General features: G+C 32.9%; 1 protein-coding gene across 4 annotated transcripts in view; it reads left to right on the forward strand.

Annotated features, from left to right (window-relative positions):
• tnip1 (TNFAIP3 interacting protein 1) overlaps positions 1-20,000 on the forward strand; it is a 51,479-nt gene that overhangs the window by 4,797 nt on the left and 26,682 nt on the right. For 2 of the 4 annotated variants that reach the window (XM_056471772.1, XM_056471768.1), the window contains exons 1-8: positions 3,020-3,130; positions 4,704-4,884; positions 5,555-5,704; positions 5,798-5,886; positions 8,223-8,285; positions 11,075-11,269; positions 11,514-11,608; positions 13,635-13,770. In XM_056471772.1, the coding sequence (XP_056327747.1) occupies positions 4,740-4,884; positions 5,555-5,704; positions 5,798-5,886; positions 8,223-8,285; positions 11,075-11,269; positions 11,514-11,608; positions 13,635-13,770 (873 nt within the window). In that variant the 5' untranslated portion in view covers positions 3,020-3,130; positions 4,704-4,739. Of the gene's footprint in view, positions 1-3,019; positions 3,131-3,585; positions 3,654-4,703; positions 4,885-5,554; positions 5,705-5,797; positions 5,887-8,222; positions 8,286-11,074; positions 11,270-11,513; positions 11,609-13,634; positions 13,771-20,000 lie in introns of those variants that run through there. The other 2 variants (XM_056471770.1, XM_056471769.1) reach the window with 2 other exon arrangements.

The following is a 20,000-nucleotide window of genomic DNA, read 5'->3' on the forward strand; positions in this document are numbered from 1 at the left end:
TCTTGCTGTGAGGCGATCGTGCTACCCACTGTGCCGCCATGACCCCTAATTAATAAATATAACATTTATAATTCAGATATTTAATATTTAACATTTTTAAATATTATTAATAATTAATAAAAATGTAATTATTAGTGTTAAATGTTATAAAATCTTCAATTTAATTCTAATGTAAATTAAATTTTTGGCTTTTTCATGTTAGAAAACAGGTTAATGAAATAATTTCTTGTGAATGTTATTTGAAGCAAAAATGCTGGCTTCCACATAATTGTCTTCATGTTGTTCCAACGCAAATGAATTCATGTTGTTCCAACGCAAAGTAATTAAGTTAATTTAATTGTTTTTCAAACGTAAGTGGATTGAACATAAAATAATTAAGTTGTCCCAAGAACTCTTAAGAATTGTGTTGTTTAACTCATTTTATATAAGAAGTTTGAACGAGCAGTAAAAATGTTTGAATTAATCTCTGAAAATAATTAACATTTGTTATTAAAATGAGAAAACAAGACATATACCCTATATAGTCAGACGCACATAGACACATGTATGGCAAGCTGTTTTGACATTTAATCAATAACCCGTACTAGTATCTATTTTCATACTATATTTTTTAGATACTAGTACTTATTCTTTAGGTAATAGTACTTATTCAATAGATATTTAATAGGTAGTACTTATTTATTAGATACTAGTTCATTCATTCATTTTCGTTCTGGCTTAGTCCCTTTATTAATCTGGAGTCACCACAGCGGAATGAATCGCCAACTTATCCAGCATATGTTTTACGCATCGGATGCCCTTCCAGCGACAACCCATCGCTGGGAAACACACACACCCATACACTACGGTCAATTTTAGCAAACCCAATTCACCTGTACCACATGTCTTTGGACTTGTGGGGGAAACCAGAGCACCCTGAGGAAACCCACGCAAACACGGGGAGAACATGCAAACTCCACACAGAAATGCCAACTGACCCACCCGATGCTCGAACCAGCGACCTTCTTGCTGTGAGACGATCGTGCTACCAACTCTGCCACCGTGTCACCTTAGATACTACTATCTATTTAATAGATATAGTGCTTATTAATTAGATTAGATGAGAGTACTTATTAAATAGATACTAGTACTTCTGAAATAGATACTACAACTTACTTTAAAGAAACTTGTACACATTTATTAAATATTACTTGTTTGAAATGTTACTAGTCATTTTTTTATTTTACTAGTAAAATGTTTAGATGAACATGCTTAATAATAAAAATGTTTCGATAGTCATAACATAAGACGAGTAAACTAAGAATTGTTACTAGTAATAGTTATAAAAGATACTAGTGTCTAATAAATAAATACTAGTACTAATGAATAACTTTTAGATCTATTTAATAGTTGCTAGTATCTAATGAACTGGTACCAGTATTTATTCAATAAGTACTAGTATCTATTAAATAAATACTAGTGCATAAATGAATAAGTACTAGTACCTATTAAATAGATACTAGTATCTAAATAACAGTGGTAAAGTAACAAAAAACAAATTCTCCAACTACTGTAATTGAGTAGTTTTTCTCAGAAATCATAATTTATTAAGTAGATTTTAAAATGTGCACTTTTACTTTCCCTTGAGTACATTTTTAGTGCTGTATCTGTGCTTTTACTCCACTACTTTCCTTCAACCTGCAGTCACTACTTTATTTTTCTTGTTTTAGGAGATTAGGAGAATCAGTCCTTGTATTCCTGTCCAATCAAATCATAAAGGTAAATCACATCATAATAAACTACCTCAAGACATGGGCGATTTATAATCGCAGCAAACTGTTTGGAAGCATTAAAAGTGTCCTAAAGAAAATGTCCAAAATCTTTACATGCGTTGACCCAGAGACTGTTTAGATGCATGTCACTGATGAGAAGATGACGAATGACGTCAGATACGCCAACGTCATGGGGATGTTGCATTTTGTTTGGAAATGAAAATTGGGTTGATGTCAGAACTTAATATCAGGCCGACATCAATGTCCAACATTCAACCTAAAATCAACGTCTAATGATGTTACAGCTTGATGTGGTGTGGACTTTACCACTATGACGTCTATCAGACGTTGGATTTTGGTTGCAATACCTGACGATTAAATATCAGTATTTGACGTCAATATGACGTTGGTTTAAGATGTTGGCTTGACGTTGTATTTTGGTCACTTTAACACAACTTAAAATCACCCAAATATCAATGTCATTTGATGTAGTTATTGGACATCAAAATAATGTTGTCCTTAGACACTGGCTAGACGTTGAATTTTGGTCACCTGACATCACGAACCAAATCTAACCTAATATTAACATAATATGACGTGGTGTGCCTGCTGGGGAATAATTAAATGCACTACTGAATGTTATGTTTACACACAACCACAAATTACATGTAAAGCTTTTTACAGTGTAATACTCACTACTCACTACTCTTGAGTAGAGGGCTACTTTTTACTTTTGCTTTGAGTAATATTTACAACAGTAACTTTTACTCGTACTACATTTTTAGGTAAGTAATGGTACTTTTGCTTGAGTATGATTTTTCAGTACTCTTTCCACCACTGCTAAATAATAAGTACTAGTAGTATCTAATGAATAAGTAGCTATCTAATGAATGAGAACTGGTATCTAATAAAAAGAACTAGTGTCTAATGAGTAAGCGCTAGTATATTTTTAAACAGCCCAAGTATCTAAGAATAGGCACTAGTATCTAATGACTAAACACTAGTACTTAATGGAAAAGATACTAGGATCTAAAAAAAATAGGTACTAGTATTATGAAAATAGATACTGGGGTATTGATTAAATGTCAAAACGGCTTGCCATACACTTACACGGACACACGATTTGATGTTTCTGAGGATGTGAAAAGGTACTTGACAAAAAGGTATTTAGGATCTTTTAAATGAACCGTTCTTAAGAATCGAGTCGCGGAAATGAGTCGGACTTCCCATCAGTCGAGTGAACACGGCTCTGTTTACATCTGCGGAATTTCCCGGCGAGCGCCGCGAACCACTTCCGCAAACCTCCGGTCGATCAAAGACTCGTCTCCGCCAGGATATAGAAAGGAGCTTCTCTTTTCGTAAAAAACGCAAAAACAACGGTAATATACGTCTTATTACAGCCGCTGTCGTGCGACAGCTGTGTTTCGCTCTTTCCCAGGACATTATTACGTGTAATTGGATGCTGTTTGTGGCTTCGGGGAGAGCTAGCGTGAAAGCTTTTGTCTGCTAGCGTGGTAAACACATCACCTGCTGCTAGCCAGATGCTAAGCTAACAGCATCTTATGTTTGTTTTAAAAACGAGTCATTTATTTAGAATATTAAATGCGTTGGTCTTGACCTTGTGTGGGTAAAGGGTTTCGACTCATTCTCATGAAAAGCTCAAGCTTTCCGTACTGTTATCTGTCTGAGGTCGTAAGTGAAGTCATTTGAGAGCTGTTGATGAAGAGCTAGGAGGGGATTAGATATAAACATGACACCCTAGATGATGTTTCATCTGGTCCAAGATCACCTATCTGCGTGATGTTGACACTAGCAGAGCTGTTTAAACACGACTCGTCACGGAAAGGAAAGTGAAAGGGTTTAGATTAAGTCTAGTTAGTTGGATTTGCAGTTACTGTGAAGGTAGGTTTGCTGTTTTTGCTTGCTTGTCTGAGATGACACATGATTATTAAATTGTTTGGATGCTGGTTTGATCTGTAAAACCAAGTAAAGTTGGTTTTATATTCACACATTTGTTCTGTGACGACTTGTGTGACACTCCCTATGCTACTTTGAATATTAGTCTGAAGTCAATTGTAAGTATAGCTTGAAAACAACACCAGGACTATTTATTTGACTGTGAACAATGCTGTACTTTGATAGTCGTTGGCGACTAATATTGAATATCTGAAATTCTATTATAAAAGTCTTGATTTGTGAATATAAAACCAAATTTACCTCAGTTGATCTGGCATGTAGTTTAAATGTAATTTGGTCTTAGTCATGTGGTAAACTTGGACGATGAGTAGGCTTGGGACGATAACTAGTTTCAAGGTTTACCGTTGTTTGGAAAAGGTTTTAAAACCGTCAAAGTTTTCTGTCATACCATTCCTAAGGTATATGTCATTTTTTAATTTTATAAAAAATGTTTACATGTTTTCCACAACTATTTTATTCAGTTTTTTAGGGCAACGTTATCTTCAGCAGAAAAGGAACCTGTATATCAAAAGCTACTGATCCAAAATATTTTATTTTTTGGGAAGGAGTTGATGTTTTTTACCCAGATATTTAAAAAGAACTTATTTTGAAGCAGTAATCGCAATACAATGATACAGTGATATTTTTATTCAAGGTTATCATACCATCAGAATCTTATGCCTATGCCTAAGTCAGAGCTTGTTTGGCTAGTATAACTTAAAGCAGGAGATATCATAAACTTGAGTATATCTCAATGAATCCTTTAAAACAATCTACTTGCGTTATCAAAGACGCACATTCAAATTGTTTTGTCTTGAAATAGCCAAAGAGAAATCCCCAAAAAGCCATTATTCAAATGCTGCTCTTTGAATTGCAAATCAACAATCTTTTCATTTTGTGCGTTCACGTTACAGTGGTGATCTGAGAGTTATGTTTAACCTGTCTGTACAGCACACACACACACACATTAATGACCATCTGATTTCTCTGTTTTAGTACAGGGAAACATGTTTAGGAAGTGACGGGTGACAGATGGAGGGAAAAGGCCCGTATCGCATCTATGACCCCGGTGGGAGCGATTGCCAGGTTAAAGACGAGGCCAGCAGCCTCAGCTACAGACAGCTGCTAGAGGAAAACACCGTTTTGAGGGAGAGAATGAAAGGGCTGAAAAGTTTAGGTGAGGGCTCTGAAACTGACACTCATTTTTTAACTGCGTTTGAGAACCGGCTGGTTCAGTTAAAGCGATAGTTCAACCAAAACTGAAAATTCAGTCATCATTTACTCACTGTTTAGTTGTTCCAAACCAGTTTGATGTTCTGTTGAGCAGTGAAGAAGATATTTTGAAGAATGCTGAAAACCTGTAACCATTGACTTCCATATTATTATTATTTTTTTTCTAGTGCTAGTGGTTACAGGTTTTCAGCTTTCAGAAAGTCTTCTTTAATGTTAACACAATAAAGAAACCACTTGAACGTAAGTAAATTAATTTGTTTGCGTGAACTATCACTTTAATGTAAACCACATGGATGTAAGATTTTGTAGTAAGCGCTTAAATGGTTTCAATTTCCACAACTGTCTATGACTAAGCAGAATATTTTAGGTTGCATGTAGCTAAATGACTTACACGTTGCTCAGTCAAGACATCTGAGTCATCATTTAGTTCACCGGTAAACTTGTGTTTCTATTACTAATTTGGACTTTAAACTCTATTCGTGGATCTGGAATTGAAAAAAATGTAGCCAAACCGGATTTTCAGCTTTAAGCGGGCATCTCCAGTCACTTGATTTGTTATTGTGTCATGTCTTTTTGTTATGTAAAGCATTGTTTGCTCTTCTCATGACTGATAGGAGACCTGTTAGAGGAGTCTCAGGCTGAAGCAGCCAAGCTTCGGAAGAGGGTGGAGGAGCTGGTGAGGGATAACGAAGTGCTGAAGTCCTCTGCCACCAGTTTTGCCTCCAGTCTGTGTATGGGCACTCCTGTACAAACTGAGACGCAAGGTAAACATCTGTCATTATTCTGATGGAGTGAGGTCTGTGAAGATTTTAACCCCACTTTTAAAGCTGATCTTTTGTGGTTGTGGCTCTCTTCAGGCCATGGAAAACGTCACGGTCATCCTACAACAGAAAGACAAGAGTCTCGGGATTGTTTGACTGGGAATACTTTACAGCCAGAGGCAACGGTAAGCTCTTCTGCTGAAATAGTACATGTTCTGATGAATTGCTGGCTATTTTTAGCCCTTCTGAATCTGATATGAAAATATCTACTGTACTATTTAGTTAATGTTGTCTAAATGATTATCACAACATATTATAACGTTAAATTACTGTTAAAACAATATACTATTGTCATACAAACATTGTAAAAATTCTGTTTTTAATCTTATTATATGTCTGACATTTTAAACTTCTGTATGTCTATCCATCTATCCATTCATCTATCCATTCATCTATCCATCTATCTATCCATCTATCTATCCATCTATCCATCTATCCATCTATCCATCTATCCATCTATCTATCTATCTATCTATCTATCTATCTATCTATCTATCTATCTATCTATCTATCTATCTATCTATCTATCTATCTATCTATCTATCTATCTATCTATCTACCTATCTATCTATCTATCTATCATTTTTAATCCTGTTTAATGTCTGACAATTTTAATAAACTATAAAGTATAATTTGGTTGTTATTATTGTCAGAATATTACTGTTAATGTCTGTCTGTCTGTCTATCTATATGGATGTGCATGGATGGATGAATGGATGGGTAAATAATTTATTTTATTTCATTCATTTTAATTACTTGCTATTCGATGAATTATATTATGATCTATGTTCATAAACTTTTTATTATTATGATATTACAGGTTTTTATGTATTAGTATTGTTTATAGGCATGGGCCGGAATAAGTTTCTGATGGTCTGATAAACTTGGATAAAAATATCACGGTTTCATGGTATCACTGTATTGTGATTACAGCTGTAAAATTATTACTTTTTAAATGTCTTAGTAAAAAACAACAACTTTTTCCCCCATTTAACACAATATATTACATTTTAGGTGACATTTAGAATATTTTGGAACAGTAAACATGTCAGGCTACATAATTAATTAAATCATTGACTTCTACTGTCTTCATTAGCTTCAAAAACACAGATTTGCGTACAAATAATTGTAAAATAATTACAATTGTAAATAATTACAATAATTGCATAGTAAAAACTAATACAATAGTAAATAATTAATTGTAAAATAATTACTTATTTTTAATGTCTTAGTAAAAAACTACCTTTCACCCATTTGACACACTATATTACATTTTAGGAAACATTTATAATATTTTGCAACAGTAAACATGTCAGGCTACATAATTAAAATGAAGCATTTACTTCTACTATCGTCATTAGCTTCAAAAACACAGATTTCCTTACAACACATAAAAAACACTTAAAAAACTCCACAAATACCTTAGAAATGGTATAGCAAACATTTTTTTTAATTTAATTTAATTTTTTTATTATTATTATTATTATTTTAATTATTTTTTATTTATTTATTTTTAATTTAAATTTTTTTTTTTTAAATACCTTGATTTTTCTAAACCGCAGTATACCTTAAAAAGGGTAATTGTCCCATGCCTAATTGCGTATGATTACCATAAATGTGTTAAATTTCCTTACCTTTGATTTCCTGAAAGCGATATGCTATATTCACATGTAATGTATGTGAAAATCCTACACTGAGAAAATACCTTCCAGTTTTGTTAATGCTTGTTTATTTTAATCCACTACTAAGATATATGATTATGTAACCTGTTTATTACTATCAAAACACTGCTTTTATACAACTTGCACTACAAGTTATTTGTAATGTCAAGAAAGCTGCACTGAAGGAATCGATTGAAAAATCCAGATTTAGTATTCAAATGATCACCAGAATGTGCATTGTAATTGAAAAATTACAGCTAGCATTCTAGCTTTGATACCATGAAATAATACGCTATATTTATGCTTAACATGTTAAAAACCTGCTATATCATCTAGCTTTTAAAAAATGTCTGGCTTTTTTTTAGATTATTTATTCATGTATTATTATATTTATATAATAATACGAGTTTATTCACATATTATTATATTTTTTAAATTATTTTGTATTATTGTATATGATTTAGTTGAAAAGTGTATATTTAATTATTTTTATTATATTAATTAAGTATAAATATTCTTTTTGACTTCATTTATTCGCAATCAGACTCTTCATAGCTGTGTTTCACACGGATGTGTCATTGTTTCTCATCATGCTGTGAAAAGCCACTGACATGCATCTTCCAGTTTCATGACTTGGCTATTTTGGAGCCATATTGACAGTAAACCGTAGCTGTCACAATCGCTATTTCTAAAATCTAGTGAGAATGCAGCTTCCAGTTGTGTAAATGTTTTTTTTTTTTCCTTCCTCTAAAATATTCATTACGAGCTGTGACGAGTGTTGTGAATTTTTGTGCTTACAGGAAGGTTCATCAGAGTTTGAGGTGGTGAACATGGAAGAAAAGACTGCCCCTGAAACACAAACGGTGAGTGTAAAGGATGTTAGGAAATCCTGGGCATGACAACGGCACGTGTGTGAACTTGTGTGTGTATTTTGCTGGATTATTGCTCCGTTTCAAACATTCCTTATTCTGTCATTCTGTAGCACGGATGTAAGTCATGTGAGAGATTCCAGTCACTGTAGTCACTCAGCTGTTTCTGTGCCCTTCCTTATCAGGGATTTGTTCATTGTAATGAATCAACGCATCTGAATGATTCTGTTCCTTGCATGACTCAGAGGGAAACTCCAGGATTTACTTAGTAAACAGATAGACAGAAAACTCATGTGTGTGTCAGTTTATGAAATGGTCTTTGGTTACAAAAACTTTTGAACATGCGTTTTTAAAACTGGGAATATTTGTGTAGTGGGAGTTTTTTTTCTTTCAGTGTCTGATATCTAAGCTGATCTGAATCTGTGCATTAATGAGAAGTGGCAAAAGGAATGGGGCGAATGTATAAACAATAAATTATATGAAGTAAATCCACTTGTAAATGAAAGAAAATATATTTATTTTGAAATTAGACATGATCTGGTAGTACATCTATGAGATCTATAAGTGGCCACTCAAGACTTACACACTCATATTTATTGAAAGGAGAAGAAAAACCTATTTGTGTCTTGTGCAAGAATGCTTTGATGATAAAACATATTTCATTTTTTAAGTGATATTAGTTTTTTGGTTTTTAATTTAGGAAATATTTTTAGCGAAATGATTAAAAATGTTTCTTTTGGAGGGATTTTAGAGTATTTATCACTGCTCTAATTGAAACCACTTGTATGACTTTTTTATTGATGGTGTTGTTATTTGTATATGTATTTTAGTTGTCATGAATATAGCCAATGGAGCTGATATGGCATTATGACATATAAATTAATTAATTAATTAATTAATTTATTTGTTTATTGATTTGTTCATTTATTTATCTGAAATGTATTTTAGTGTAAAAACATTAGAGATTAGGAATGTCCCAATCAGGTTTTTTTCAAAGTCCGAGTCATTTGCTTTTGAGTATCTGCCGATACCGAAAACCGATCCGATACTTCTATAAAACAGAATAAAGAAAAGCGAAGAAACCGATCCAGGATGTTCCTTATTTTTCAGAGCAGTTCTGTAAAGTAACTTGAACAATCAAGTAATAAATAACATCAACTCTTCACTTTTGGACTTTAGCGCAACAGTAAATATAAAACAAATTTAATATAATAGCACCTCAACCTAAAATACCCGCCAGGTAATCCCAAGTTTACATATCTTACGGTTTGCTATGGCAATGCTGTCGTCATCAACTTTATAATATCTCCAGACCGCAGACATATTCGCGCTTTCTGCTTTAAGCTGCTTCCGGTGCTTGCTGGCATTTCACCAATAGTGTCTGCAATAAAGTGATGTCATGCTGCATGCGTTGCTGTTTCTGTGTAAAAGAAGAGGTCTAACTATGTGCCACCGCATTACTATAGATGATTTATAAAATAATGAGAATCTATACATATATTTGAGTCCTGATCGGGAGGTAACGTCCGATTTTGATCGAGTCTGAAACCGTGTGATTGGGCCCAATTTCTGATCACGTGATCGGATCTGGACATCCCTATCAGAAATTTTCAGTAATAAGATAATATCCATCATTCATAAACCCCCATCTACAGTAAAGTCAGAATTATTAGCTCCTGCATATTTTCCTCCAATTTCTGTTTAACGGAATAAGATCACATTTCTAAATATTATAACTCCAGAGTCCCCGCAGGGTCTTAAACCCTTAATGTCCTAAATTTCAAAAACTACATTTTAGGCCTTAAAAAGTCTTAAAGACACTGAAATATTGTGTTGTGTGTCTTAAATCATTTTTAACAGGTCTTAATTTTGCTTTGTCCAAGTAAAGCCACTCAATCAGGCCAGCATCATCCAAAGACCAACAATGCTTCTTAATAAATCCTTATTTTTTTAATATTTAAGATTAATGCAAAGAGATATAATTCACAACATTTGTTAGACATCTTGACAGAAAATTCCTTATTAAATTCCTTAATCAGGGAAACAAAGCAAAAAAAGAATCACCCATGATAATACCGGGCCATTACAAAAACCTCTTTAGTGTTTACTGTTTATTTAAAAATTGTAATTTAAGATATTATATTATTTATGTATTGAATATATATTACAAATATCGCCATTAATATAGCCAATGCTGCTTGTATGGCATTAAAACAAGTTTGTGATACCCATGATAATACCGGGCCATTACAAAAACCTCCTTAGTGTTTAGTTCTGTATAAGTCTGAGATTTAATCCTTAATGGTCTTAAAATGGTCTTAAAAAGTCTTAAATTTGAAACCTGCAAAAACCCTGAACTCATTTCTATTAACTGATTTCTTTTATCTTTGCCATGATGACAGCACATATTATTTGACTAGATATTTTTCTGGTTACTAGTATTCAGCTTAAAGTTAAATTTTAAGGCTTAACTAGGTTAATTAGGCAAGTCATTGTATAATAATGGTTTGTTTTGTAGACAGCTGCACAAAAATATTGCTTAAGGTGGCTAATAATATTGATAATATTATAAAATAATATTCATATAATATATAAAAAATTACAAAATTGCTTTCATTCTAACTGAAATAAAGCAAATAAGACTTTCTACAGAAGAAAAATATATTATAGGAATCACTGTGAAAAAATTCCTTGCTCGGTTTAACCTCATTTGGGAAATATTTGAAAAAGAAAATAAAATTCACAGGAGGGTGAATAATTCTGACTTCAACTGTATGATGCAGGCTGCAGGGCTTCACCTGCCACAGGAGAATTTGGAGCTGGCGAGTCAACTCCGCCGCCTGGAGAGCTCCTTCAGTGTGTTTGCTGAAGAATCCAATCCCAACCAGTTGCTCGCTCACCTGGGCCGCATGGCTGTGGAGTTTCACCATTTATCCTCCAAAGTCCAGAAGAACGAACAGAGGACATCTCTCCTACAGGTAAAACCATCTAAAACAGGGGTGTCAAACTCAATTCCTGGAGGGCCGCAGCCCTGCACAGTTTAGCTCCAGCCCAGCTTCAACACACTTACCTATAGGTTTCAAACAAGCCTGAAGGACTCAATTACTTTGATCAGGTGTGTTTAATTAGGGTTGGAACTAAACTGTGCAAAGCTGCAGCCCTCCAGGAATTAAGTTTTGTTCGTTAAATTAATCAGAGTTTTATATTCACTCTCATTTCTAGACGCTCTGCGAACAGCTAAGACAGGAAAACAGCGAGCTTAGGAAAAAGATGGAGGACGACCTTCACTATCGCAACCGTGATCTGGAACAGCTGAGGTAATTCAGTTCACTTTTTTGTTTATTATTATCAAGTCACTGGTGGTGGATGAGGAGATTCCCCTAAAAAAATGTGCAATAGAGCGAAAAGAGTGATATAAATCTAAGGTGTTATTATTATTATTATTATTATTATTATTATTATTATTATTATTATTATTATTATTATTATTATTATTAACAATATTATTGATTTTACTAATCTAAAAAAAACTGAAAGATAAAGAGCATGTTGTGAATCTGTGATATCTTTATTGTGGTCCTCAATAGACTTAAAGGGATAGTTCACCCAAAATAATGAAAATTACCTCATTATTTATTTTCTCTCTTGGGCTTTTAAACCTTTTTGATTTTCTGAACACAAAAGATCAACATTCATGATGGGAAAAAAGCTGTCAACGTCAATTTCAGAATAAATTTTGATAACAAAACTCATATGGGTTTTGAACAATTAAGGGGCGAGTAAGTGATTAAGTGGTTACTTGAATTTAAATTGTTATGGGTGAACTATCACTTTAAAATAACAGCTACATATCAAATACCAGAGTGTTAGTAGATTGTCTACTTAATACCACATTGTTTTCTAATTTTGTGATTACATCAAGTTATTTTACATACCCTAATTTTGGGCTTGAATCTAACTTCATTTTTAAATGGTATAAAAATTTGTTTTTCTCATGAATTTGCATTTATGAGTATGAAATTTGGCTATTAAAATAATAAAACATGAATTAAAAAATGTATTTTAATTTTTATGGATGAACTATCCCTTTTAAAATAACAACTACATATCAAATACCAGATCATTAGTAGACTGTCTACTTAATATCACATTGTTTTGTAACTGTGTAAACACATCAACTTATTCTACATACCCTAATTTTGGATTTGACTATAACTTTATTTTTAAATGCTATAAAAATTGAGTTTTTCCAGGGAATTTGCATTTATAAATATGAAGTTTGGCCATTAAAATAATAAAACATTAATTAAAAAAAAGCATTAATATCACATTGTTTTGTAACTGTATAATTTATTCTACATGCCCTAATCTAACAATGTAATAACAATTTACTCTAATATGAGGTTGTCGACATATAGTTGTGAAGTCATATTTACAGTTAGGTCCATAAATATTTGGACATCGACACAATTCTAACATTTTTGGCCCTATACACCAACACAATCGGTTTGAAATGAAACGAACAAGATGTGCTTTAACTGCAGACTTGTGTTGGTGCCAGAAGAGCCAAAAAAAGAGCCAGAATTGTGTCGATATCCAAATATTTAAAGACCTAACTGTATGTCTAAATTGAAATGTTTAGAATAATTATCATTGAGTAAATTGAAAGATCTTTTATGACATTTTATCAGTGTTGTATTGTTGTTTGTATGCATTTATAATGCCTGTTTATTTAAAAATTGTAATTTAAGATAATATATTATTTATGTATTGAATATATATTACAAATATCGCCTTTAATATAGCCAATGCTGCTTGTATGGCATTAAAACAAGTTTGTATACATGCATACATACAGTCAAGCCTGAAATTATTCATATCCATTTATAAATGTAAATTCAACAGGAAAAAGTCAATGTTTTATAGCCTTTAAAAATGAAGTTACAGTCAAGCCTGAAATTATTCATACCCCTGGCAAATTCTGACTTGAAGATTTTGTTCAAATATGTATAAAAGCTGAGAAATATACAGTATATGTTAAGGACTCTTATATAAATATACAGTCTTATTATTTTTTGGGAGAAACCGGCATCATTTCCGGTCAATAACAAACTTGCTGGTTGAATAAAAGTCAGAATTTAGCAGTGATATTAATAATTTCAGGGCTTGACTTTACATACATGAAGTCTAAATTGCTCCATCAATATAAACTGCAACCAAAGACTCTTGATGAATGAAGCTGTGATGTTCAGCATTTCCTGCAGTTCTGGAACTGAGGGGTCTTTCCTATGTGTCAGACAGAGAATCCTCAGTTTTGATTTTGCTTCTGTGTGCTGTGAACAGACAGGAGAACCTGAAACTGAAGGAGCAGGTCAGCGGGGCGTCCCACACTGCACATGTTGAGCAACTGAACCCAAAGGAGGAGCCAGTGAAAGAGGAGGCGGTCAAAACCAAGTTGGAAATGACCATGACTCAGCAGGTCTGCACTTTCATTATTTAACTGAACAGTGACAGCACATTAAATACAAAATTACTATTCAAATGGTAGAGGGAGATACTAGTAATTTCACAAAAGTACATTAAAGATTGCATACACTTTGATAACCTGAGTGCCTTTGGGTTTCTTTGAGGATAATATGGACTCAATATAATATATATACATTTAAGACTGAAGTTATTCATACCTCTGGCAAATTCTGAATTAAACTTGCATTTATTCAACCAGCAAGTTTTTTTTTGGACCGGGAATGACACCGGCTTCTCCCAAAAGACAATAACAGGGTGTCTGTGGGGTCTTAAAAAGTATTAAAAGTTGAAAAATCAATTATGAGAAAATTTAAGGCCCTTAAAAGGTATTAAATAGTCTTAATCCTGTTTTTACGAGGTCTTAAATTGTGTTCAAGCGTTGTCCAAAGTGTTCAAAAAGCATAAATATATTTATTTTTCTCGATTGGTTCGGGCCGGGTGCGTCCGGCCAAGCTCCTCTGTCCGGGTGATGTCAAGTAATTTGTGACACACGCGGGACGCTCTCCACAAAACCATAGAACAGGGCTATTCAATTGACGGCCTACGAGACGGTTTGTTCCAGCCCTCCAAATAGCGTGACCAAGACATCAAAAATATATTTAGTTCAGTTGAAAAATGGCTGCTATAATTATGAATTGACGTGTGTCTGTCTAATACAGCACAAGCTGCAGTTGAAGGCTGCGCAGAGCGTGGGTCACCTGAGATTAAGCGAGTGGTGCGAGCAGCCGAAAACATTTGGATACTTAATTGTAAAGGCTTCTCAATGCTGCGTTTCTGTTGCACATGACGAAACTGCTGCAACTAAACAAAGTTATGCCACCTGTGCGCTAGTTAAAAATTCCGAGCTTATAGCTACACCAAGGCTAATACGCACGCACACTGGATTAACTATAGCAGCAGCCCTTTTACATATCGCATCTTATCCGCGCGCAAGCTCGTTATTTCCAATATTAGAATATATGCCAATATGCATGCTCAAGCGAAGCGATACGCTCAAGCCTTCAGACACACTGGGTAGAAAACATCTCACGCCATAGCGGTGAGAGTTGTGCGTGGCTTTCAGTGCAATGTAAACAAAAGATACGTTAGATAAATTATTACATTATTAAAATGTTTATGTATATATGAACGCAGATGATAACAACAGTTCATTTAAATACTAACCTAATATAAAGCTTAAATATACATTAGACGTGATAACTGTGTAACCGTGATTATTGTTTAGACTATATAATCGTACTACCAAAATCTATAATTGTTGCATCCATAATTGTTATGCAGTTCAAAATATAACATATGAATGTGTCTGAATGTAGAAGAAGTCTACTGAAGCAATGCACGGCTTTTGTTGTGCTTTGAAATACAGCATATTAACATTTTAATGTAGAAAAATACAGCATATGGGCTCTTATATGCTGTTGTGTCATCGCTCATATCGCTCATATCTCTCCGGCCCCTCATTTGGGATGCTTTTCATGAACTGGCCTCCATGACAAACTAATTGAATAGCCCTGTCACAGAGCAAAACAGACGGCAAAATGGGATAATGCAAGTTTGCGTACTCCTGGTTGGAGAAAGACGAGTTTAAACAGCGGCTGAAACCTGTCGCTGAAAACAATTGATTCTTTCAAGGTTTTTTCCTCCGAGTTTATCTGAGTTCTGTTGCACGATTGTGCTTTATTCATTTATTTAACTACAACTTTTTATAAGCAACTGTTTATTAAGTTAAAGGTTTGATACTGATTAGAACTTGAAATGGCGATGAGGTCTTTATATTCTGAGAAGGTCTTTAAAAAGTCTTAAAAGGTATTGAAATTTCCTTTAGGATTCCTGCATATATCCTGTAATAAGACGATGTACAAGAGGCATCATTGTGGGGAAAAAAGTATTTCTCAGCTTTATTTTCATTTAAACAAAACAAATAAGAATTTTTCAAGGGTGTAAATAATTTTGGGCTTGACTGCAACTTCATTTTTAAATGCTACAACGCATGGACATTTTCCTGTGAATTTGCATTTATGAATGGAAATTTGCCCAATCAATTAATAAAACAATAAAATCATAATAAAAAGTGTGTTGGTTGGTTTATCTCTAGTATTTACAAAAGGCCTAAAAGCATCCAAAACCAAACAAAGAGTGCTCAGGGTGTAGTTCAAATAATGTGTCTGTGCTCTTTGGGTAAGGGATTCATCAGAATAAACTGAAAAAATCAGTCCAAGGCACTCGAAAAATATAGAAAAAAAAATATTAAAAAGCCTTTATTCACATGGCTAATCGTTAAAAACCTACGTGTTTTGGCAAAGAACTGCCTTCATCAGGGTAACCAAGGCTTAAAAGAACGTCTTTCCACTGTAAAATAACATTTTAGTCAATATCATCAACAAAAAAAGTACATTTCACCCTCCCAAACAGATGCACAGAGCCAAAATATATGATAGTAAAAATAAATGTCTCTGGCTTCTGCTTGCAAAAGCTACTTTTTACATCTACATCTTTTTTAATATATAAAAAACTTTAGCAGGTTATATTCTATGAAGAAGTTTAAAAGATCTTTCTTTCATTTTGTTTGTCAAGAAGCCAGACATTGTCACCCACAAATTGATTCGAATATTTAATTAATACAGTTGGTTTCCATAAGCAACATCCTTCTGGAAATGAGCTCTTATTGACCTGCTATCATTATTACAATGGTAGGAACAATATATTTTATCTATGGGGAAATAGCTGGGTCGTGTGCGCTTTTTCCCCCATGAACCTCTTTATCTCATTCATTCATTCATTTTCCTTCGTCTTAGTCCCTTTATTCATCAGGGGTCACCACAGCGGAATGAACCGCCAACTTATCCAGCATATGTTTTACACAGCGGATGCCCTTCCAGCTGCAACCCAGTACTTGGAAACATCCATACACTTATTCACACTCATATTCCAACTGGCCAGGCCAGGGTTAGATCCAGCTTCTTTTCTGTGAGGCCAAGGACATTTATCAACTTTGCCCAAGAACGTAAATGTATGCTCCAATCAGGATTTTTTTAATCCTGGTGATTGGCTGATACAGAGTACTGATTCTGATGCTTGAAGCTTTATAATGCATAAAGCACATGATACTTAGATGGAGATCTCTCCTTACCTAAGAGAGTAAATGAAGAATGTTGGGTATAATCCTATAATCACGTCTCTTATAACTATTTAGGTGTGAACATGTCATGGTCAGAAGCAGTTTTGCAGAACATAATAGATAGAACAGATAAAAAATTGGGTTTATGAGATCGGCCAATCATTAAATGTGGTCATTGGCCAGTACCGATCTCCGGCCGGAGCATCCGTAGTACCCAAATTAGCCCAAAGATTTCATTGGGGGTCCCTTTGCCTGATGTTAATGGCCTATACCAGGGGTCACCAAACTTGTTCCTGGAGGGCCGGTGTCCTGCAGATTTTAGCTCCAACTCTAATCAAACACACCTGAACAAACTAATCAAGGTCTTACTAGGTGTACTTGAAACACCCAGGCAGGTGTTTTGAGGCAAGTTGGAGCTAAACCCTGGAGGGACACCGGCCCTCCAGGACCGAGATTGGTGACCCCTGGCCTATACCAATAAAAATACAAATTCAAACTATATAAACAATACTCAAATGAGCAATATTATTTCTGTCATATATCTGCGATGACATCATCATAGAATTCCTGAGGTCGTTCTAAATTTGTGTCAGGTTTTTTATTTAAATTTTCCCCTTTAGGCTAGTGATGATGCATTGCCTGTGTAGATGCTTTTTCAGTAAGAGTTTTTAGCGAAATAAAAAAACACCAGTGTGGGAACTGAACGCTTTTCAGTTTCTAAATTGAGAGCCCTTCAACTCGGTTATTTTTAGTTTAGTTTTGGGAATACCATCTTGGTTCTGAATACTGCTCTTCCTCAACAGTCTTTCAGTTTAAGTTCCTTATTACTGGGCTTTTTTTCACACTGTATGACTAAATATTGAAGAACAATACACATGGTCATTGTTTCATTCTGACTCAACATCAAGACTGCTGTCTTTTAGTATGATGGGAAAATTCTGGTTATTTGGTCTGGTTCATCTAATTGCTGTGATTGATTACGTTATCAGTCTTCAGTTTAAAGTCTGGTGGGGATGTTTTATGACATGTAAATGGGAAACTGAGTTTCAGTTCTACTGAAAGATCGAATGGGGCAATTATTTTTGACTAGTGTCTCCATAAAGTTAAGATTAGTTAAATATTGTTCTTAGAATGCTGATGTTTAACAATGGTAAGCATTTATAAATTGAATTTTTACAGTTATTATTAAATAAAACAAACAATTAGGGGCAGTTTTTGCTTTTTCATGTTAGTTTTTTCTTAGTTTATTATTAGCTTACTGAAAATATTAATTTAATTATATAATTATTTTTGACTGGTGTCTTGGTAAAGCTTAGAGTAGTTAAATATTAGCTTTAAAACACTGTTATATAAAAATGAAATATAATTTTCAATTGAATTTTACAGTTATTATTAAAAAAACAAACATTTAGGTTCAGTTTTTGCCTTTTTCAATTAGTTTTTCTTAGTTGTAATATTAGCTTACTGAAAATAAGCAAAGTTGCCAGTTAGTTTTGACTGTAGTGTCTCGATTAAGTGTAGATTAGCTAAATATTAGTTTTAAACAGTCTTGGAACACCAATATATAACAATGGTAAGCATTTTTCAATTGATTTTTTTGCAGTTATTATTAAAAAAAAAAGCAAATAGGTGCAGTTTCTGACTTTTTCATGTTAGTCTTTTACTTAATATTTTCCTTTTGTTTTATTTAATATTAGCTTACTGAAAAGATGCAGATTTGGCAATAATTTATGACTAGTGTCTTGATAAAGTTTAGATTATTTAATTATTAGTTTTAAAACAGTCCTAAACTGATAACAATGGTAAGTATTTTTCAATCAAAATTTTTTACAGTTATAAAAACAAACATTTAGCTGCAGTTTTTGTCTTTTTCATATTAGTTTTTTTCATTTTAGTTTTAATATTAGCTTAGATAGAGATTTGGCAATTATTTTTGACTGTAGTTTCTCGATAAAGTTTTAGATTAGCTAAATATTAGTTTTAAAACAGTCTTCGAACTCTAATATATATCAATGGCAAGTATTTTACAAGGATTTAAAAACAAATATTTAGGTGCGTTTTCTGACTGAAGTTTTCTTTCTGAGTTTTTTGTTTTGTTTTATTGAATATTAGCTTATCATGCATCAAATGGTAATGCCATATGTAATGTTTTTAAAGTACAATTTAATTAATTTATTATATGTAATTTTATTTATTTATATAATCTCTTATTAAATTATGAAGTTGTTATTTTTAGGCATTGTTTTTATTTATATTATTCTTGCCATGAAATAGCCGTACAGTGCTGAAGTGGAAATAAATAAACAAAATTTTATATTGAAACGAAATATTTTGGGTTTGTATAGAGGTTTGGGTTTAAAAGAAATGTCAACTTGATAAACATTTTACATATATGATAAAGAAACACGTTTAGCTGCAGTTTCTTACTTCATGTTAGTTTTTTTCTTCGTTTTTTGTTTAATATTAGCTTATCATACATCAAATTATAAAATCATAACTAATATTTTTAAAGTAAAATATATTTTATTTATTTAATTTTATTTATATCATCTCATTGAATTATGAAGTTGTTATTTTTATGCAATATTTGTTTTATCTGAATTATTCTTGCCATGATGAAATAGCCATACATTGCTGATGTGGAAACAAACAAACAAACAAACAAACAAACAAAATATTCATTATTAGCCAAAAAAAAATATGTATAGAGGTTTGGGTTTAAAAAAAACAACAAACTTTTAATAAAAAAAACCCTTTAATTAAAAAACTATTTAATAAACATTTTATATTTATGATAAAAAACGTTTAGCTGCCGTTTCTGACTTTTTCATGTAGTTTTTCTTCTTTTTTTTGTTTTATTTAATATTAGCTTATCATACATCAGATTGTAAAATCATATCTAAAGTTTTTAAAGTAAAATATATTTTATTAATTTGTTCATTTAGTAATATCATAAAAAACTGAGTTAATATATGATATAACTATAGTTATATCATTTATTACTGAATTATGAAGTTGTTATTTTAATGTAATATAGTTTGTATCTGTATTATTCTTGCCATAAA

This window comes from Danio aesculapii, chromosome 14 (assembly GCF_903798145.1).
Source record: "Danio aesculapii chromosome 14, fDanAes4.1, whole genome shotgun sequence".
NCBI classification, from domain to species: domain Eukaryota; kingdom Metazoa; phylum Chordata; class Actinopteri; order Cypriniformes; family Danionidae; genus Danio; species Danio aesculapii.